The sequence below is a fragment of the Schistosoma mansoni genome, chromosome 4, assembly GCF_000237925.1.
Source record: "Schistosoma mansoni strain Puerto Rico chromosome 4, complete genome".
Lineage (NCBI taxonomy): Eukaryota > Metazoa > Platyhelminthes > Trematoda > Strigeidida > Schistosomatidae > Schistosoma > Schistosoma mansoni.
The window spans coordinates 15,775,947-15,799,516 of record NC_031498.1 but is presented as its reverse complement, the minus strand read 5'-3'; the positions used below and the strand labels follow the sequence as shown (position 1 = coordinate 15,799,516).

At 35.0% G+C, this 23,570-nt stretch overlaps 1 protein-coding gene across 1 annotated transcript in view; it reads left to right on the top strand.

The window, feature by feature from the left end:
• Positions 1–2,354: 2,354 nt before the first annotated feature.
• Smp_153960 (subfamily A22A unassigned peptidase (A22 family)) overlaps positions 2,355–23,570 on the top strand; it is a gene marked incomplete at its 3' end in the record, with an annotated part of 33,049 nt that continues 11,833 nt past the window's right edge. Inside the window, exons 1-7 of the mRNA XM_018796963.1 lie at positions 2,355–2,421; positions 4,188–4,431; positions 9,186–9,415; positions 10,408–10,636; positions 11,363–11,430; positions 14,123–14,343; positions 22,066–22,332. Of these exons, the coding sequence (XP_018652052.1) occupies positions 9,219–9,415; positions 10,408–10,636; positions 11,363–11,430; positions 14,123–14,343; positions 22,066–22,332 (982 nt within the window). The 5' untranslated portion in view covers positions 2,355–2,421; positions 4,188–4,431; positions 9,186–9,218. The remainder of the gene's footprint in view (positions 2,422–4,187; positions 4,432–9,185; positions 9,416–10,407; positions 10,637–11,362; positions 11,431–14,122; positions 14,344–22,065; positions 22,333–23,570) is intronic.

Sequence of the window (23,570 nt, the reverse complement as noted above, 5' to 3'; positions counted from 1 at the left end):
GTACCAGACCAAGCATATCGATAAATTTGTCTCCAATCCGAAAAGCTTATTCCGTTACACAGCTTCTCTTCGACAAGGCAAAACTGGAGTTTTCCAACTGCTAGGTCCTAATGGTCCAACCAACAACGACGGTGATGCCGCTAAACTTTTGGTTGAACAGTACTCTCAGACATTTCAGCCGGCCGACATCAACTGTGCTGACGAAAGCTTCACCTGCACCTGTACAGGACCTTCCGAAGGGAACCTGAGTGCTGACCTGGTGCTCCGTAAACTGCAGCACCTAAGAAAAGACACTTCTCTCGGTCCGGATATGGTTCATTCTGCTATACCCAGGGAAGTAGCTTCAGTCCTGGCATCACCACTTAGTGTGATGTTTACGCACTCGCTAAGCAGAGGCAAACTACCGGAAATTTGGAAGCTGGCTCACATCACACCAATTTTCAAAAGAGGTCGACGCAGTGAACCCTCAAGCTACCGACCAGTGGCTCTTCTCTCCATACCTTCTAAAATTATGGAGTCTCTAATATACGACGGTATACAAGAATACTTATCATCCTTAAAGTTCTTCTCACCTCAACAGCACGGTTTCAGAAAGGGTCATTCTTGTATGACCAACCTGCTGACTGCGGTGAATAGATGGACAACCGTCCTTGATCACAAGGGGAAGGTTGACATCATTTACCTTGATTTCTCAAAAGCTTTTGATAGGGTCAACCACGTATGTCTTATCAATAAGCTTAGACAATCGGGTACCAAACCACCTCTGATTGACTGGCTCACTTTATATCTAAAAAACCGACATTTTAAGGTCAGCGGGAACTTCACTCTCTCTCAGGCTATGGAATGTCCTAGTGGGGTCTCTCAGGGCTCAATACTAGGAACTCTTCACTTCTTGATTTACATTAACGGTCTTCCTCAACAAGTTTCATCTGACTTATTGCTTTTTGCTGATGATATGAGACTTTATAGAGAGATACACAACCAAGAGGATATGCTGACACTTCAGGAGGATCTGACTCGACTTCAAAGTTGGGCAGACGACAACGGACTTGCCTTCAACATCTCAAAGTGCAAAGTAGTCCATCTGCGACATGTTGCAGACTATGGTTACAACTTAGGTAACTCCTCTCTAGAAGTTTCTCAAGTTGAAAAAGATTTAGGAGTGTTGGTACCCTACGACCTGAAGTCGTATGAGAACTGTGACAAAAACGCCTTTCAAGCAAACCTTGCACTGGTAACATTGAAGCTCAGTTTTGGCCAGTTTGACAGTAGGACCTTCCACAAAATCTTCGACAGTTTTATTCGTCCCCACTTAGAGTACGGAAACATAGTATTTCCTCCCTCCCTCCAAAAGGATAAGGACACTCTGGAACGTATCCAATGTCGAGCCAAGACATCAGTTCGGGGACTCAAATTCGAACCTTACGAAGAGCGCCTCCAACCACTTAACCCATTAGAGTACAGGCATCTTAGAGGTGACCTTCTTATGACTTACAGTATCCTCAATACTTTTGGTCATCCCCTTAAACATCTTCTTAAACTTAGTCACGACACTAACCTAAGAGGTAACACCCAGAAACTGGAGACCCAACATAGCAGAATAGACTTTAGACACAACTTCTACTCCGTAAGAGTTGTCAAGTGCTGGAATTAGCTGCCGACTGAGCTCGACCAAGCGACTTCCCAGGAGTCCTTTAAGAGGAAACTTGACTTATTCTTAAGGACTAAGGATGACATATTTTGATTTAACAAATTCTTTTTTTTTCTATATTATCGTTAATATACCTAGGTTCCTGCCTGGAGGTATTGGTGATCCACTGCTACTAGACACGGAAGCCCTTTAGGCGAAAGCTTCTTCTATTCCGTCCTCAACCATTTGAACCATTTGAATGTCCTATTCTATAAAGCTCATAGATGCTAATTCGCGTAACTGTTTCTGGGAGTAGCTTACTTATTGATGACTCAATGTGACTGAGATCGTGCCCGAATCTAGCCTTTATTTCGTTTTTAGAAGATTCTCTTTACCTGTAAAAAATGATTGACCGATCAGTGAGACCCGTCTTAACACGATGTGGAATTTTAATTCCTGAAATTGTCTCTTCTTTGCAATTCGATTCCGATTTGGCGTCAATCACATAAGTCGCATCCATTTTCCTTACTTTTCTTTTCCTGGATGTGACTGTGAGCCACGCATTTACATTGCTTTATCTCTTGATCACATCCTCTACACCACTCAGACTTGGCTCTCCCAAAGTCTTTTTTGCGTTGATATGTAAAACCGTAGGCTCACTTACCTTAGTACTATTTATAATTAGTTTCTTCTCAGCGCGCCTTTTCTTTCTCCCTGTGACCATGATGCACGTATGTAACGCTTTTGAAATTCTGCGTTACCACCTTTACCAACTTTAGTGTCGCTCAAAGGTGGTTTATGAATTATAGTTTCACCAAGTTTACCAGTTTCCTTAATAGTTTAGGATGGATTTTATCGGGCCTTATAAATTCGCCTATATCAATCTTGCTTAATAGACTAAATATATCGAGTCCCTCGTTGGTGTCAATGTCCAGATTTTGGATTTGTTTGAACTGAGGGCAAGAACATCTGTGCATCATATACACTGACAAAGTAACTAGATAAAACCTGATTTTTGTCACAATCGTCTTCCACTAATGATATAGTACTACTATCTCATAATGTTGGGATGCCACTTCTCTTGGTCCTTTGGTTTGTGTATAAATATAAGCGTTTTGAGTATTCTCTAGATTCCATAACAAGGTTTTCCTCATACAGTTCTCCGGACTTGCGAAGGGTCAAGGCACAAATATATCGGGCTCCTCGATATTGAGATTCTGTCTCATCAGTACTCGGTAACCTAATTCTCCCACACATCATTTTTCTACTACGGAGAAGGATACGAACATATTCACAGAGTCACGTTAAAAAGCTTGTTCATGGTATTCTGAATAATACGGCAACATATGTACCGTAGGGATGCTCTTCCCTTCGGTATGAAAGAAGCTTGTTAAAGAGTCTGTAGAATACTCAAAACGCTTGTATTCATACGTAAACCAAGGGACTAAGAGAAGAGGCGGCACCCCTGCATTACGTGCAAATATTAGTACTAAGTCGCCAGTGGAATTCTTGTCTCTGAAACAGACAAGCCAGAGAACTATCAACCCGTTAGGCTAACCAGCGTAGCTGTTATGATTTTATAGAAGACCAGTTGGAATCTCTTTAAGTATCTAAACAGAAACCCAATCTCTTCCGAAAGGCCGCACCGTTTCAGAACGAGTTATTTTTGTCTCAAAAACGTATTAGTAGTCTGTGAAAGTTGTGTGCTTTGAGGGACTTAAAGTTACCTATGGATGTATTAATCATTTACTTAAGGCTTTTGACAAAGCCCCGTACACCAAACTGTTATTTGAGTTAAGCGATATCCGGATCGGAGGTAAATCACTTGTATGGGTAAGAGACTTCCCAGTTGGGCGTCAACTGCAGGTTGTCTATCTGGAGAACTGTGCTCAGTGCAGTGCCTCAGGTACATTTTGGGGATAATTGTTATTCCTCCCATTTGTATATAGCTTTCCTATTCCATCATTAGCTTTGTTTATGTCAACAATAGCAAGGTATCGAGAACGACGACAAAAGAAGAGCTTCAAAATGACCTGGAGAAAAACTAACTGAATGGTCTAGAATTTGGCAGTTGTCGATAATTGCTTTCAAGCGCATTAGGATGCACGTCGGTCACCAGGGTACAGAGACACACATAGTGAATAACGTCAAGCTACCTTTTGTTCAGACACATTGACGTAAAGGTCATCTTTAGCCAAGATCCGAAAACCACTGCACACTGCTGTGCAATACTTCTTAAGAGTTTCAGAAGCATCTAGTCAATACATAGATGACTTAGCCACGTTTAGGCTAAGACCTTCTTGACTTTGCTTACAATGTTTGTTCGTCCTAAACTCAAGAACTGCATACGAACAGCCAGCCTCTACCTGAAAATGGACTGAGCTGTTGTGAAAGGTCCAAAGAATGACCACTGAGTTGATTCTTGAAATCTCAAGGCTACTGTATGACGAGATACTGGCTAGAATAAACCTGTTCCCCGATTTGATCGCAATTTTTAAATTATTTGACAATGAATTCGCATCTAACATACCCTCACTTTTCTTGTCTTCCGAAGTAGAGAATCTACGAGGATACTAAAAAGGTTGACAAGGCCAGAACAAACTACTTGTCAGATGACTATCAACTTTCCTATTGAATCATCAACGAGTGAAACTCACCAATTCACCACGTGATAAGAGCTCCATCTATTGACGCATTTAAAATAGAGTTGGACCAACTAAGAGACCATTATCGTCAGGACTTAAATAGCCTACACAGCCTCCTGTTCTTTTTCAAACTGAAAAAGACTTTCACTACTAAATGTAAGTCCATTCTATATGCTTACTGAATCGTCGACTATCATTGCTCTTTACACTCTCACAGCATACAAGGTACCTTCAGGTTAGATGCAAAACTACCAAAGGCTGAAGGTCACACGTATGTTGAACAGTAAAAAATGTTGATATTGCTTTCAATGCTAGAAGTAGTGAATTTTTTTTACTGTCATCCAGAAACATATTAACAATATATGGGCGTAAGTTTATTTCATATGCCGTAAGAATGATATCCTTCATTTAAATAGAACTGGTGCTTGCAGATATTAAAGTTGCACAATACATCAGTTGACCACTTGTAGATCTATATTATATATCCTTGGCTCTGAATAAGGTCTCGGTGTAAATGGTTGAATCAACGTAATTAAACTACGAACTCAAAGCTACATTTCAGAGTTTTTTTCTGGTGATATAAGTGTTGATTTTTAACTCTCCTATTAACAGCAGAGTAATGAACGAGTTTTCCAGCAAATTTATCCGGGCTTCTGTTGATGAAACATTATTGCCCCGAATTCTGGTACAAAATAACTTCAGGGTGATTACAAAGCGTGATTTTCAAATAACATCAAAATTCAATGCTCCTGCTCTCGAAAAAGGTTTTAGGTGTTATAGTCCCTTTAACGATCTTAAGTTATTTAATTATGTGTTTATAACTCGGTGCCTGCATCACATGACTCCTCATCTCAAACACTGCATTTACAAGAGGGACCATATGAACTAATCAAAGTTGAAAAAAGCAGAACTACGCTCAATAAACTTAAGGCGGAAACAAGTAAAATCTTACATTCGTTAAAGGTCAAGCTCGGAACGCCTTTATGGTTTATGCTAAATCCAAAAAGTTGTAACCCTTGTAGATTCTATGGACTCCCGAAGATTCACAAGGATAGTACTCCACTAAGACCAGTGGTCGATTTCACAAATTCACCGACTTACTACCTAGCGAAATACTTAGCTAGAATACTAAAACCGTATGAGAAATTAATTAATCATGGAATTAAAAACTCTATGGAATTTAAAAATATTATTGATACCATCGACATAGAAGAAGAAGTAATGGCAAGTTTTGATGTTTCTTCCTTATTTACTAACGTACCTATCAACAGAGCGTTGGATATTATTTATGCTTGTTTAGAATCTGATTTGGATTTACATTTACGTTGCCCGTTAGATCCATCTGAGTTTATCAAGTGTTTGGAACTATGTTTAAGGTCCACCTTATTCATATTTCGAGCAGATCTATACAGACAAAAAGAAGGTATAGCTATGGGTTCACCAGTTTCTCCGATTGTTGCGAATTTATTCATGCATTCACTCGAAACTAGTGCAATCGCAAGAAGTGTTTGTCCACCAAAGGTCTGGCTACGGTATGTAGATGACATTTTTGTTATCATTAAACAGGACTATTTGGAAGAATTGTTTGCAAATGTTAACAACATTTCGGAACAAATTAATCTAACGAAGGAAATAGAGTCTGATGACCACAAACTGGCATTTCTCGACTGTATGGTTGAACGAAGACTTAATAATAGGAAGTTGAAAATAAATGTTTTCAAAAAATCAACACATTCAGATAGATACTTAGATTTTGATTCGGCGCATGCTTTGTGTACGAAAGTCACAGTTGTTAAAAATTTAATTAACAGAAGTCTGAAGCTTGTTACAGATGAAGAAGACCAACAATTTGAATTGAATAGGATTTTAGCTACACTTAGGGATAACAACTACCCAAAAGAGTTTTTTAAGAGGATTGTTAGAAAGGAAAGAAAAGCTAAACTGCAACATGTACAGAAAGATTGGAAGTCCACTGTAGTCATACCATACCGTAGCGAAACATCGGAAGAAATCAAACGGATTTTAAACAAACATGATATAAGAGTGTATTTTAGAACATGTGACACTATAAGATCGTCATTGGTGAAGGTTAAGGATAGGTTACCAAAGGAAGAACAACAAAATATTGTCTATGAGATCAATTGTCATGATTGTAATGCGGCTTATATTAGAGAAACATCCAGACAATTGAAGGTAAGGTTGAAGGAACACAAACAGTGTTTAAAAAACGTTCCCAAAACCTCGGTTGACTTAAAGAAACTTGAGAATAAGTCTGCAATAGCGTTACATGCGTTGGAAACGGGACACATGATTAATTTTGAAGGGGCCAAAATACTTCAGAAAGGTTTCAACACTCACAAAAAAAGATTGACAGCAGAAGCGCTGTATATATGGGCGAATAAGAACAGCCTAAACAGAAAGGATGGTATTCAGCTAGCTACCACTTGGCAAATTTTCTTCAATAAGTAATTTGACCTTTTCTTCCTTTATTCAACCTGTTTACTTCACATGGATCGTTATTATGACTGAAATCAATATGAGTTATGTTTAACATTACAATTATGTACTTGATGATTCTCATTTTATTTGCAACTTCGATGATTCAGAAAGGAGAAAAACTTTTCAACCTTCATTTTGCACTTTTATTCCTATTTTACTTCACATAGAAACATATCAACACTGAATATCATTCATTAATAACTCATCTTATACATACATACATACACACAATTCATGCAGTCTCGTTTAATTCACATCGTTGAACTTTTCACTTGATTCTCATTCAACTGACTCATATTATCCTGTTTACAAAAACTTCGACATCCAAATATGATTGGATTAAAAAGTATTAGAGATTTTGATATGATTGTAAAAACACTATATATTTCTTTGATGTTTTTGATTTTGATTATTCCCTGAAGAAGTCCAGACAAGTTAGCTGGACGAAACGTTGGAATTATTTAAATTTCAATCTCTGAGACTATTTCAAATATAATTTTTTCACATATAATGAACTGCATTTAAGAGTTCAGTCTACAACCTACGAACTAAACTTTCGCCCTTAGGTATTTTTATTTAATAGGTATTAATAATGTGACTGAGCATTAGAAACTCTTCTTTTGTCATTCCATAAAATAATGCTCAAATTTATGATGCCATTTCCTATTCCTAGTAATAATTTAATTACTTATATCTGCTTCTCCGTCCTCTGAAGCAATGATCATCTAAGCTATTGTTGGATGGCTGTGGGTAGGATTTCGTTTTTATCATCAGAAGTCTACCAATTCAGGCACGACAATCTCCAAATGCTCTGGTATGGCCGAGGGTGGGGAGAGTCCACTCTCCCTCTGGAAGTGCTCTTACAAGGCCAAGCGTATACGCCCACTATCAGGGAAGTCGTAATCACTGCTTTCTCACAGCGGGGGTGATGTTTACGAAATTAAAAGAGAGAAAAGAGAATGTCCGGCGCTTTAACCAGGTGAACACGGAAGATCCATTTAAGGGGGTTGGAAAACCCTGATTCCAAACCAGTGAAGCACATGGGCTCCAGGATCCTGAAACAACAAAAGGTGTATAAACCTATTGTTGGTCACCAGCTAGCTTGGGACTTCATCTTCTAAAGTTGGCTTGTGAATTAGACCTTTAGGTCAAAGGCTTCGGGTGTGACCCCCGAAGAAAACCACGTGCTTCGCTTTAGGCACCCTGGCAATATCATAGCCCTCACACGAATAAATAATAACTGTGTGGCGCACCTGTATTTGTCTCCCTTTTGTACCAATGTTTATGTGTTCAAATAAATAAAAATAAAATAAATTACTCGACATTCAACTAATAAGTTGCAGGTTTGAATACACTGACTAATTTGGTTTGGATGGTTGGGTATCATCATACTATCTCAAAATCAAAATTATTTTCCTCATTACTGAGCATAATGGGTACAATAAAATGATTATAAGTATGCTTTTTGCTGTTGAATAGGCTGAACGTTTCTTTGTATTTGTACTGCTTGAGAATGGTAGGATCCATTAGTAGCATACACAATTATTCACTTGATGTAGTGGTCACTTTATTTTCCACACATTGTTATGTCTCTAGAATTAAAGTTACTTTGTCTGATATTCCTGAGTAATTGTTGTTAAGTTATAGTGGAATCTTGTAGTAAGCTCATTTCTTCCTAGTTGCACACCGTATTGGGGATGATTGGAAGAAAGTTAGGGGCGGCCAAACCAAAACATATCATCAGTCCTTGAAGTCAATAACTTCTTGTTTTAGCCATGTTGGTAGATGCAGACTACTTGGTCGGGGTCCGCGTGACTACCGTAAGCAATAGTTAGAGACTCTGGGTGACATGGGTTATAATCGATTACAATGGCGTAGGTGTATACACTATCTTCCCTTAAACTGTGAAATTAAAGTTGCTTTATATCTTTCTTTTTCACCAACTAATTATTTCTTCCTGTACTATATCCTTATACACAACCCTTTTATATATTACTACCATTGAAGTAGCTACTATGAATTTGGTGTTCATCTTGTGCTGATAAGGTGTAGCAACTTGGACCGATGCATATGTGTGCCTGGTCCTACGTTGTAGCTGAGTGAGTTCCATTGTCCTAATTATTTAGGAATGTCGTTAAAATTAGTAGATTTTTAACACTGAAATAGAAATTACTGTATGCTCATAGGGGATTCAATCGTCTAAGCACCTAGTTTTGTGCACCGAATCACTATTCTGAACACCACTTCATCTTGAATGACTAGTAAATCAAGTTAAAATCCTTTTATAATAAGTAGAATAAATATCACAACGAACTTGTGTCTGGTTATTGAGGTGTCGTTTTACTTGTATTAAATACTTTTATACGAGTTTTTAAACCTGATTTTGTTTTCGAATAAATTATGTTTGTAAGAATACAGATTTTGTTGTTACAATCGGTTTATCAATGACAACCAATCCGTCTTCATCTCAACCCCTTGGACAGTCAAACAAAAGCCCAAGAGAGCACTCGCATGGTGATCTTCCAACATCTAGTTCAGCACCTCATAATCGTTTACTTGGTCATAACCACTCGTCCCGTGAATCAATCAATTCTATCAATCCCGATCAAATGCTTTATTATGGGGCGAAGCAAATAATCAGGTTAGTTTTTTAAGATTTTCTTAATGATATAGATAAATATGTTGAGTTTAAACTTCTCTATGTTGATGTTCGCTGTTTTCTAGACTTTCATATTAAGCCACATACATTTCTGTCTGTACACCAAGGAGTGAGTATATGGGTTAGCAGTTTACTTTGCTTTTGTTCACGGCTCTAGAACATAACCCATAAAGGCAGAAAATCAAGTGTTGTTTTTGAGTTCCTGTGGTAAAGATGTATTACACCTTCAGCCTTAAGTCTTGTTAAAATGTTCTCAGGTACCGAATATTTCATCGTAGAACTAATCGTAATGCTTACTAATTATAAACTTGTTTTCAGTAATCGTAATAAGTTTTGAGGGGCCTATATCAGAAACCTCAAGTTGTTTACGTTTAGCATAGTATTCAATCCTCAGTTTTATTACTTTCAAAAGGCGGTATTCTTAAACATAGCAAACAATAACTCCATCATAGTTATTTCATTGAATCATAATAAATGGTTTAAAAAATTGTTGGGTATCATTAAGAAACCATTTCATTTTTTATAAGAAAAAGTCCTCCGGCATTTCCCGCCAAAAATAATCCTTAAAATTATGCAAAGAACATACCGGGATTTAAAAAGACCTACTTATTGTTAGTCGAATTTGGAGAGTATTATAAAGGGTTTGACGCTAACCCACTAGGTTTATAAGTATGAGTAAAATTACTCATATATTGATGGATTTGGCAGACAGTCGTACCAAACGGTGAAGTGTTCTGAACTTTGAAAAAAGCTGACTCATGGGATCATTGGTTTAAACATCCCTTTCATGATGTGTTGGTCATTAAATCGGTCCTGTAAGTTGTAATTTACTTTCTCTAATATTTTGTAGTTTTCAGTACCTCTCCACCAAATTTGAATTTTTTGGTGTAAACTATCTCCAAATATCCTTTCATTATAATGTTACTGTACTCATTCGTATAACTACGCTTTCTGTTTTTACATTCTCATTCCAGCTTATTTATACCAGTGACAGTTTGCATGTTGTTTGTTGTCGCTGTCGCTTCGACAGTTGACTTTTATGGACATACGGATCAGTATTTGTTGTATACACCTTTTCATACACCAGATGCAGATATTGGGACACAAACATGGCAAACAATAGCTAATACTTTAATATTTATGAGTGTAGTTGTCGTAATGACATGTGTCCTTGTTTTATTGTTCAAGTATCAGTGTTATAAGGTAAGACGTGAATATTTTCTCACAAAATTTTCCATAAATTCTCATAATATTCTTAGATACGAAATGGCTATCGTAATGATTTATCATTTTTTATCTGGACTCTAAATAGTTTTAAATTTTTTGTAAGTTACTCGTATATATATATATATAATAGTATTAGTGGTAAAAGAAAAGATAGGGCATCTAAAATACGATTCAGTAAACTATAAATTGGTGAAATAAAAACAGAAAAAGGCATGAAGGATTCAGAAGCTTAGAATTCGGTGAAAAATAAAAATAAATGCACCTGCTTAATTGCAAACGATTCTGAGCTATGTCACTCAAAGTCTCCAGCCATTGGTCATGATAATGACCTCAACCAGGTAGTCTACACCTATTAATATGGTTTGGTTCAATTGTCAGTAACTTCATGAACTGATGACAAGTTTTGGTTTGTCTGTCCCTAGCTTTCTTCCAGCCTACTCTCACACCAGACGACATCTCGTCGGGGTAGGCGGTGGTTGGATATACGTAAAACATATCCCAACTACATCAGTTAACGAAGATTGACTATCTCATCAATCGATGTGCTATCCGTAACTAGTACCCTACTCCTAACCCATTCATTGCTTACTTAGTGCTTCAAAGACACGATTTCTGTCACAGTAGTTACTTGTACAATTGATATATATATATATATATAATATTAAAGTCGCTGAAATTTTTTATACATTACTTTCTTTGTAGTTTATTCGGGGTTGGATAATTATGACGACCATCTTCTTACTTTTCCTGATATCGTTCACGTTTTTTGCGTGAGTGATAATTAGTTATTGTTTTATCAAAAAAAATGCTTGCCTTTTTTCGTATATCAATAACGGTAGACAAAGATGGAGATAGAAGTAACAGTTTTGGAACCTTCAAACGATTGTATTTAACGGTATCATTACCAAGGTTTGACTTGATAATTTCGAATAGAGTGAGCATTGGGTAAATTGTTATAAATAAAATAATATATTTGTAATATCCAAATGAGTAGAAAAATTAAATTTTCTGACGTTTCATGACTCAGTATAAGTCAGTTCCTCAGAGAATAAATAGCCAACGCAAGAGTATTATGTGCGATCAGTCAGAAAACAGGTCCGAACAAGTTAACGTCATGTCATTTCGGTCAAGGTGATTTATAAGCTCTTGTATGTAGATTTGTGTGTGTGTTTGTGTACAAGGTCAGGGATGAAAAAAATGTGACCTATGTGGTGCGAAAGGATGGAGTTTAATTTTTATACACGGTAATAGCGTGAAATGTGAATAATATCAGACATGGTAGCTTGGATAGATAGTCCAATTTGAATGTATAGTGAGGCCTTTTTTTCTATTGAGAGCAGTAGGATTAAGCATTGTATGGAGAGCTTCAGCTACTCTCTTTTCTTTGTAGTTGCAAGAACCTTTTTGTAATATTTTGATGTTTTTGAAATCAATTTGGTGGTTGTTGAAAATGGCGTGAACTGCTGTTGCCGATGTAGTTTGAAGTCTATCCAGTTCTACTGGATTATTAAGTGATTTCTTTGTGTACCTAGTATGTTCTTTGACTTGAGCCAAGATTTCGCGCGACGACTCTCCAATATAGAAGGAATCACAATCGACACATCCTAATTCTAACTAAGGAAAATACTCCCCTTTATGTCAACACAGAACTGTTTCCACAAATTTGGAAAATAGTAAAAGTATGTAATGCTACAAAATCTAATTTTTCTACTCATTGGGATATTACAAATATATTATTTATTTATAACAATCTACCCAATGCTCAATTTATTCAAAATTATCAAATCAAAACTTGGTAATGATACCTATATGTAATACTACGCTGTTCGAGAGAAAATATTAATTCTTTCACTCTGGCTACTATTGACAAACTGTTAGTTATGACCGGTCAACTACTAAAAGGAATCGTTATCATAGATTTTAGCTTTTGATGCTAATTGAATTCAGTCGACCACTCCGTTTGCAATGTACTCATTGGCTTAAGGGGTTCAATTGAAACCGGTGTTTAATTAATGAAAACAGTTTGCTCAAATCTATAAACATTAGTATCTTTTAACTAGACATATTTGTAATATTAATAAAAATCTTGCTTCATAAATACTTCAACTATTCAGTTACGTGGATATTACCGCTAAGCTATTTCGATAATGATTAGTTGTTGCAATGAACCAACTACACTTAACATTTCCTCGTTAATTATCCTTAGTCATTAAGCTTTTTTAATAATGTATGAATAGTTTTGTGAATTATTATGGTCACTTAGTTAATGACTAACGATATGCGACATGGCACCGATGGGTATCGTTTCAAGTCATCACGATCCACATCAGCACAGTCAAAGTAGTTAGTAAGGAATAAAATAGAAACACCTTTTGCACGTAACAATCAACCCTATACTGTGAAAAGGAACTACATATTTCATTCGCTTTATATATTGTGAAATGAACCAAAATTTTAAACAGGTAATATATCTTAAACTACGGCGGAGTAACTGTTTTTCACGTATTAACTTTCTGTTCGCTTTCTCCTGATTTTGAAACAACCATGTCAATGAAGAAGAATTCATTTAATAGCTATCCACTCTTGGTTTATGACTCTATTTCGGTCTTTCAAAAGATCTAATTAAATGATTTAAGTTGTTCCTAGAGTCTAACTAGCACTATATATATAACCTTTGTAGTACTTTATTTAATCAAACTTAACAAATGCTTATCTTTACATTGTAATAGTGTCTGATTGACGAGGTGTATAGGTTCAATTCTTATATGGAAATCCAAAGATTTGAGAATTAGAAAGATGATTGTTCACTTATCATTTTCTTAGAAGTTCTATCATACATTGCTGTTTTCACAGGAATATTTCCAAACTAATGATATACTCAAAATCATTGATAGATTGTTTATCTACGTATATTCTTTATATTCTGTATGTCAGTAGTAAAATAGTCAACCAAACCTGGAGTAGGACAGCAACCTTCTAGACGTATTGAATGAAAATAGTATTGTATCACAAGTGGACTTAAATTAAGACTGAATCATTCTGGACGCTAATTCAACTGAAAAAAACTAACATGCTCGATGGAAAACATCAAGGTCTTAGATTCTATTCCGTGTAGGGTCATGGATTCACATTACTAAGGAATCTTAGCTAGAATAAATCAATCATTTTTTGTCTTTTGTTTTCAATAATTTATTGATATCAATTTATGGTTAAATATATCATCAGTTAGTACAGAAATCTCAAAACTCCTCATTAATAATCAATTTATTACCGTCTATTGTAAATTCATTTTATTTGATTGATATCATTTGTCAGTACTCTCATAAAATTTGAAAATAGTTTTCGTTTCATCCAGAGAGTAAAGAAAATTTATTTCCATTTCCATTAATGCAATTCGCATTACCTTTTTTGCTGATATTTATATTATCAAAAATTTTTATTATAATTATTATTTTCTTGTAGTGAAGTTCTTCGAGCTATGGGTGTATTTGTTGATTATATTACAGTGGCGTTTGCTTTATGGAATTTCGGTGTTGTGGGAATGATAGTTATTCATTGGCGTGGACCATTAGTTCTACAACAAGCGTATTTAATATTTATATCTGCACAAATTTCATTAATGTTTTTAAAGTATCTACCCAAATGGACGTGTTGGCTTGTTTTAGCAGCGTTAAGTGTTTGGGGTTGGTTTGATCAATTTTTTTTGATAAACGATTCTATTATTTTAAATTGCTATATTCGACTTCCACTAAATGTTAGATGAAATTGTCTGAAACCTTTACGCAATGAGTGTTTCTGTGAATCCTTTTTTAATCTAGTTGATGTGTAATGTGGTCTTTTTATACTAAAACATCTTCCAAAGACTCAGAATTGCTTATAACTATGGCGATAAATCATTGATTGAAATATCTCAGGTATCGTAAATTGTTAGATTCAACTATTTACTGAGGTCGGAAGAAGTTTCAGAGCACTATAGGATTTCAGTTAACGGTTTCTAGGTTAATAAACAAGTGAATAACTCATGGTTTGACTTTCATTACCCCCTCCTCTATGTACACTTGTCAGTTCAGCAACTACAAACATTCTTCATAGATAAGTTCGAATTCTATGGGACTGCAAAATGTATTAGACATATCATTGTGTACTATCCAATTGCATTGTATACAAAGTGCTCAACAACTAATGTAGAGTTCAGACAAGGTTAGGAGTTACGTCTCGTACTTCTGTTGGTAATACTTGCATCTGGCGCTTTAACTTTCTCACAGTCCAGATATTTTTTGGAATCCAGTCATCATCTGCACAAATAGCGTCAATAACCTTGACAATCTGGTTAGATTTGAAAACAACTTTCTTTATAAACTTCTATCTTTTGGATTTCAAAGTTTTGCTGTACGATAAGTGATATTTTATTAGTTTACAGTTACGAATACTTTTAAAATAAAAACCGGTTTTTTATTTCAATGAAAATGTTTCTATCGAATCACTTGGTCAAAATTCACTTGTAAACGATAACTTTCGGAGAATGGTAAGACCATAGTATATGAACGAACCGGTAGGAATTGAGATAGCGACTTCAAGTTCATAACGCATATTTAAACCGGAAATGCATACCCATGGTAGTCTAATTACAGCTTCATTGACGACAGCTGGTACCATAGTTTGTGGACGGGAAAATCAGACCTAAGTTAGTGCCTTTTGAGTTTTCTTACGAAATTCATTCATTCACACAGTTACAAAGCATTTTTACACCATAGTTGTCAGTTCGCGATGAAAATTTCAACCCTTACTTCCTACGCCTAATTTCTAACACTAATTTCTAACCCTATTTTGAATCTAATAGGTAATTGAAATTTCAAGTTACTTTAAATCACTCACCAAGAGAATCACTGACGTATCAATGAAAACTATGACTTATTTGGAAAACTGAGTCATAGTTAAAATTGATAGCATGTTGGTTATATATATGAGTAGTGGAGCTGAATCCTGAATCTCATCTTTTATTATTTGTTTATTTAAACACATAAACATTGGTAAAAGGAGGTACCAAATAGACATACGCCACATAAATCATTCGATTTGTATTAGGGCTGGGATACTGCCCGGGTGCCCAGACCGAAGCATGTGGTTTTCTTAGGGGGCCACACCTGAAGCTTTTGACCTAAAGGTATAATCCATAAGCCGACTTTAAGAGATGCAGTCTCAAGGTAGCTGGTGACCAACAGTAGGTTCATACGCCTTTTCTTCTTTCAGGATCCTGAAGCCCATGTGCTTCACTGGTTTGGAATCAGGGTTTTCTAGCCCCCTTAAATGGATCTTCCGTGTTCACCTGGTTAAAGCGCCGGACATTCTCTTTTCTCTCTTTTAATTTCGTAAACATCACCCCCGCTGTTAGAAAGCAGCGATTACGACTTCCCTTGCAGTGGTTGTATGCACGCGGCCATGTAAAAGCATTTCGATAGGGAGAGCTAACTCTTCCCACTCTAGGCCGTATCAGGGCATTTTGGGACTGAATCTCATCAATCCATAGTCAACCACCATAATATTTTGAACAATAGGTGAAGAGGTTTATCTTTCTCGAAAACGGCTGCCAGTAGGACCTTGGAGGTGATCACGAAACAAGTTAGCAATATTCCATGCTGTTGAATTCCATTGTGATGCAAAATGCCTGTAGATTTGTTCTTTGATTTGTTAACCAATATTGCGTTACGGTGGGAAAGGAGGGACGTGAATGTATTGAAATTTATATTCTAAATACCATAATTTTCAAATCTCAGTTTTAAAATCAGTCTTTTCTCGTGGTTTATTTGCTCTTTTCCTTGATGCTACCAGACATCCTATTTTAAGTGCTTATTTCAAAATGAAAAGATACTTTAATGCGAAATGTATTCACTTTATGCTACTAATCGTGCTTTTATATTTTGGATCAAGATTGAATCACAGATATATGAACGAAGAATATTCTTTTCAATAATTTCTCTTCAGGTTCTACACTTATACATCCAAATTATTAATCCCGAAGATTGTCCAGATTTAGGTCAAAGTACATTATTTAAAACTATAGTGTAGTGAATGAGAACAAAAAATTTCAGAATCTCAGTAAAATCTGAGAATCATGCAGTAAACACAGCTTGCAAAATGTCAATCAGTTGTCCAAAACTTGACTGTTCCTTTGCAAATGTCAATCAGTCGTCTCAGACTTCACTGTTCCTTCACCTCCATACCAATTTCTTTCTGTTCCCGTTCTTTTCTTCTCGATCTGCTGTTGCCGGACATTCTATTCCTGACTAGCGTTATATACTACTTATGTTGATGTAAGTAGCACACACCACAATAGCATGTGAATTTATGATTGTTTGTAATATAAAATAAAATTAAATTGTCAATGTTGAGGTGACTAATGCGAAGTGTTAACTTGAATAAGCTCTATGTTAAATGAAATTTAGAGATAAATGATTAGAATAAATATGGTTAACATGGGGTAAGAGAGATAGTTATGTAGTCACAAATCAGAAATCACGCAGTATGTAGAATACTATGAATTGAGTACGAATTAGTAAACAGAAGCGGGTGCTGGATAAATTTCTCAAAAAAGTTGGCATGTGTTATAATAATAATGTGTGTATAAGATAATTTTAAATTTAGAAATGAATATTAATCAAATTAAGTCCCCATATCATAAAAGTGATTATTGACTAATTGGGCCAGAAGTTGGTCAAGGTAAAAAGAGAGGTTGAACATATTTCTTCTGGATGCAAAGTCCCGACCTTTTGATCGGAATAGCAATAGCTTCAGTTGTCTAAAGGATTCTCAGTCTGACGGACTTAGGTGGATTGATGTTAACATGATATATTATGGCTAATGACTGCTCCATGTTTGCCGTATAACTCGTCTGTGACTAAATGAGCTAAAACTGAACTGTTAACAGTTTTAACTATACCTTTGCCTAGCCACACTGAGAGGTGCTCATGAGCCTGGAAGTACAAATTCCTAGAACATCTGTCAATATAACTTACTCTACAAGAGCAGTTGAATTGATAGATGTAGAATGAAGTGGTTAGTCTAAGTAATTTATCTTTCAATCTCAGCAAAATCTTCGGATGCGTGGAAAACAATAATTATAGTTTACTTGCATTGAAAGTTCCTTGGATTGCTCTGTGCAACTTTAATAGTGGCATTTCGCTGGGTGTATCACCCCTGAATTGTAAGCGTATATACAGAGGCTTTTGTTCACAGTTAGGCCATCCTTATGCTCTCTTTTCTTGGCTTAATGTTTATTTATGAATTTCTCCGAATATCCATTTTCTTTCAGGTTGATATTTAATGCCTTTGTTTCCTCTTCCGCCGCATCTAGAGAGCATATGGTCTTGTTTCTAAGGTGAAATGTCTCAACGAGGTTCCTTATATGTTATAGAGGAACATAACTGAAACAAATTTGTATGTTCAGTCCAAGTAGTCTTCGTGTTTAAGTTTCTTTTTGTAAGCAGAACATTTAAAAAGGCTTTTTACCTCTATTTTCTTCCTCACATGTAAATTTAATCGACGGGTGAGGTTCATTAAATCGCCTAAGTGTCTATCCGGTCTGTATGGTCGTTACAAAGGATGAATGTATCGTCCACATACCGACAGTAAAATGAAAACTAATCAATATGCTGTGCCAATGGACCGTTTTCCAGTTTAGTGAAAAAATGTCAACTAATTTGGGACATAGTGATGAAACCACTTCGACACCACCTATTTGTTTTTATATTTCACCATTCAATTTGAGGTTTTACGTTCATAGTACACTTTAGTAGTAATTCCTTAATGATGTTCACATGAATTATAGTCTCTATTTCTTGTTCTCTAAGTTGTTCACAGATACATTCTATAGTCTTCCTGAGTGGGACATTCGTAAACAATGATGTTACGTCTAAAGACATCATCATTTGTCCTTTAATGTTCATGTTTTTGATATTGTCGACGAACTGGAATACATTCTTAACACTATGCTTCACTAAATTTCTGTGTAGTGGTTTTAAAGTGGTTACTAACCAATTCGCTTTATTGTTTCGTAGAAGTTTGATGGAATTACATGTTGATCTCCGAGGCTTTTTGAGGCTCTAGTCAGTTTGCTTTCTTTTTTATTGCTGACGTATTTTTCGTCATTCGCTCTCTAGAGTTTCAGATGATCATTCAAGATGTTATTCATCTTGTCAATGTAGTCCCTTTTGTTGAGTAGGACCGTTCTTGTTCCTTTATCAGGTTTCGTAAGTAAACTTTCGTTATTAATAAGTTCGTTGATAGCTTCCCTATGTCTTTAAGTTAAAATGCTTCTGTAGTTGTATCTACCTTCCCTTAAGTGATAGCAGCTACCAACCAGGTTTGATTTGAAACGTTCAAGTTCTTGGTTGCAGGTCGGAACCAGTTCCTATATCTGACGATTTATTACGTTCATTAATTTCAAGATTTCATGTAAAATCCAAAGTTATTTAAGTTTACGCTTCATATTAGTCATTCAAACATTAAAGATTTTGTTTTATATCACAAGCAACTCCAAGTTCATATCTTTTAATTTTCAAACGATGTACTTTGCCCTAAAGCTGGCCAATCTTCGGGATTAATAATTTGGATGTTTAAGTGTAGAACCTGAAGAGAAATTATTGAAAAGAATATTCTTCGTTCATATATCTGTGTTTCAATATGAGGATTAAATTGTTTTAAACATATTTAATGCAAGCGGATATGAAACGTGTGAAAATGAAAAACATATATTTTATATAGAACACAATGATACTAAAGATTCGCGTCACCATAAAAATGCGTACATTCGTACTTGTCCTATAATTACGTCAATATTTTACTGTACTACTAACTTAACTATTAAGTAGCATGAATTTCGTATATTTTTATTTCAACCTTTATCGTTTATGGATCCTACATTGAAGATTTGACTTTGGCTTAGTTGCGGGCTAGCTAGCAGTACGCATTTTTTCACTTGTTTTGAAGGCCTGACTTAGGCGTATATCACTGTATTATCAAGACCTAACTATAATGTTATTAAAAGATGTAGTCCCGACAGTTCCAGGTCATGAACTCTGGGTCATTAACAATCGGTTTGTGGTTCAGATGTACTGAATATATACGCTTACTTGTTTCCTCCCTCTTGGTATTTTTACTGTAATAGATTTTAGTACTTTAAGCTTTATGATTTTCCTGTACTAAGTTAGTTATGGGTAAGATAAGTGAAGTAAGCACACTTGTATATATCACTCTACGTTGCTTTTACTTAATAACTGCTTATACTAGCTAAGATATTTAAAGCATTTTAGTAATGTATGTAATTTAAATATCTAATGTTTGTATAGCTATGTAAAGGCAAAATTTAAATAATTTGGGTTTATTATTTCTAACTTAATAGTCAGTTCCATTACATTAAATTCTCTCGTTTCAAATTGCTCATATGATATGATACTACCTAGTGTTTATGTAAGGCCTATTGTGGTTGGATTTGTTCTCTCAATGGTAAATGGTAATTGAAGTGGATAAATCAATATCAACAGTGTTTTTCACTGTACGATATGCGTTTTATACACACTCAATACTATCGTATTATAGTTTATTTCCTAAAATAACAGGAATCTGGGAAACTTGCTTTTAGCACTGACTGAACATCTATAGCCTTATAGATTAATTATTAAACATAGATGGTTTCAAGATCCTTTTTACCATAAACTGACACCGATTGTTAAACCGAGGACTGGTAGATAGCTCATTTTCCCCAGACATTAGATGCGAAAATGTACTTGAAATAATCTCAGCGATTAAAATTTATGTAACAACTTTTTGTGTAGCAATTTAGTCCGAACTTCTCTAAGATTACTTCAAGTATGCTTTTAAATCTTATCTCTTAAATATATTTAAGCCCCAATTTCTATCACATGGTTTATTCGAATTTTGACAAATGTCCATGTAAATCATTCATCCTAGTAAGTAACTTCACAGCATTAAATGTCTCAAACATCATATTTCATCGAACACAAGTCCTTCATGTTTTACGTTGGTTACCTTTTTTTAGTCGCCTAATAGAAATATAAGGGCTCATATATGCAAAATTTCACTCGATTTGCAACATAACTCAGTCTTTATTTAATATCATCATTGAGGAATTGACTTGGATGATTTTTACCCGTCAAAACTTCATGATAGTAATTCACAGAATCCAATGTGTGTCATTTACTAGTGAGGTAATTATAATCAGTAGATTAAATAGTTTTTTTTGGGTTCTTTCTTATTTAAAGGTAGCTTTCATCATCTGAGAATGCAACGGGAAGAGCTAATCACTTCAAAAGTGTGACTGTAACTTACTAGCGAAGTTGTATGTAGGTCTTTAATCGATAAAAATTGGAAATGGATTAACTGATCATACTAAAATAATTCGGAAGAATCTATAATTGTTAACCTGATCTAAAGTCAGATTTTCATCTAGTAATGTTTTTTTAAGAAATAAAATTAGTGTTTGTATGTATTCGTTATTTCATTTTGGGGGATTATTCCATCTGTCTTTTATACAAGTACTATATTTTTCTTATCTGTTGGTGAGTGTAAAGAACAATACTGTCCTTTTGTATTGTTTTACATATTTTGGTGTTTCATATGGTCATCTAAAAGTTGACATGAATTTGTGCAGCTTAAAATACCTTGAGGAATTTTCATAAGGGTTGTATGCTGTCTTGTGTATATCTCTGGTGAACAATGATGAGATTCTTTTTCTCTTAAAATGTACCATATTAAAAAAACTTTGATATCAATTAAGAATTTAGGAATGATTAAAACCGTAAAACTCCCCATTCTATGTGGCACATAAGTCTTCATCTATGTTTATGTTACTGATCCGTTCTGTCAGACAATTAATTTACAACTATTCCAAAGTATTCCTCGAAAATATCCAGAGGGGCCCTGAAAACCGTGGGAAACATTCTATTAAATCGTTATTGAATAAAAGTTTCTCGGAATCATCACGTGTCACATTTCTGACTGGGTGGTTGCATATCGTGCTACTATGTTTGGCATGGTTTCAAAACTTTTGGAAGCCCAAAGCCATCTGAAATACTATTGATACCCTCAATTTCCCGTGCATAGACTAATCTTAAAGTAAATAGTTCTTTTCACACTTCGCTTCTTCCCTCTCGTGTTCAAGTTGTGTAGATTTAGCTTGGGGTTGTTAGAGAACCTTAAGAAACATTCAAGCGTTCAGATAAAAGACTTCTCATATTCACCTTACGAAGATTCGCTGACTTACATGGAGACTTGTATTTAAGTATGAATATTATTTCCAACTTATATATAATACTTTCTACTGTTTAAAGTAGCATTTAATATTCCTTTATTAATTTCCTGTTGACTAAACTTTACAATATCCCCTTCAGATATAGTAGCTGTTTTGTGTCCAAACGGACCATTGCGATTGCTTGTAGAAATGGCTCATGAACGACAACAACCTCTTTTCCCTGCCCTTCTATATTCAACTACTACAGTTTATCTTGTCAAAAAACATCAACCAGTTGAGAAAGTTGAAAATGATCAACAATTTGTTGGATCCACTATTACATGTTCTGTTGATGCTCGGAATGAAGCGTTAAATATTAATTGTACTACACAACCTTGTCCTACTACATCGGAGTTGGTAGCTTCAGGTAAACTTATAAAATTATTGTTAATTATTTTTAGTATACTAATATTGTGAACGGTTTTGAGTCAGTTTGTGATATACCTTACTATAATTTAGTTTTGTTAATGTGTCACAGAGAATTGTTGGTTGAACATATATTGGCTTTTCAGATTCCATTGCTTGTTGATAGGTCTATAAATTGTCTATAAATTCTAGCGGTGTTTACTCTTATTCCATATTTTATATACCAAGTTTTATTAATCTTTTGACTGTATAATAAGCCGGGTTAGAATTGACCTTGTATTCATCCAGGCCTTAATTTCATTGCTGAATAACCCATAGAATTGATGTCTACTAATGGATTATCCTTTGGATGATTAAATCCTGCTTATTTTGTATAACATAAATACGTTTCACTTGATCTATTAAAGACAGTGATGGTAATTTGTATCGATGTATGATGGTTATTATAGGAACAATTAATTTGATATTATGATTTGCGTGTTTTTGATAACTTGCTTACTTAATCGGTCTTCGGTTTCCAATTGAAATAAATCTTGGGAGAAAACACTAGATTAAACGTACACCTGTGAAATTAAACATATATATATATATATATATATATATATATATATATATATATATATGCGATCATTGAAGTTCGTTTAATTCCAACATCTAAGAAATGAAATTTACCTTCTATTCTATGCTTATGTGTACCAAAAATATGCAATTTCAGTTCAACAATGTGTTCCTTGTCAAATTAATGGAGTCTCCATGAGTAGTCCACTCGGTTCAATTCTGGCTGATATTTTTATGAGGAACCTAAAACAGATCAAGCTTAAGCTCACAATTGAAAAAATTACACTCTGTTGTAGATATGTTGATGACACATTTCTTTTATGGAATAATCAAAAGTATTCTGTGTACTTATTCAATCTGTTTAACAAAGAACACAACAATATAGACTGTGCTATGGGACCGCTCCTGATGTTCTTTGAATTCCATCTTTCAATGACTTCACACCTGTTTACGCATATATATATATATATATATATATATATATACATCATAACAATAATAATAATAATTAATAATAGTCTTCGTTACTCTAATTCCTTCCATCATGAATGTCCATCGCTTCACATTATGCCATACCATACCTTTATGTTACACTTTAATGCACATGTGGTTGTAAGCAGCTGATGACGAACAACTATTTAATAATTAAAAGAAAATATAGGTCGCATCCCAATTAATTAG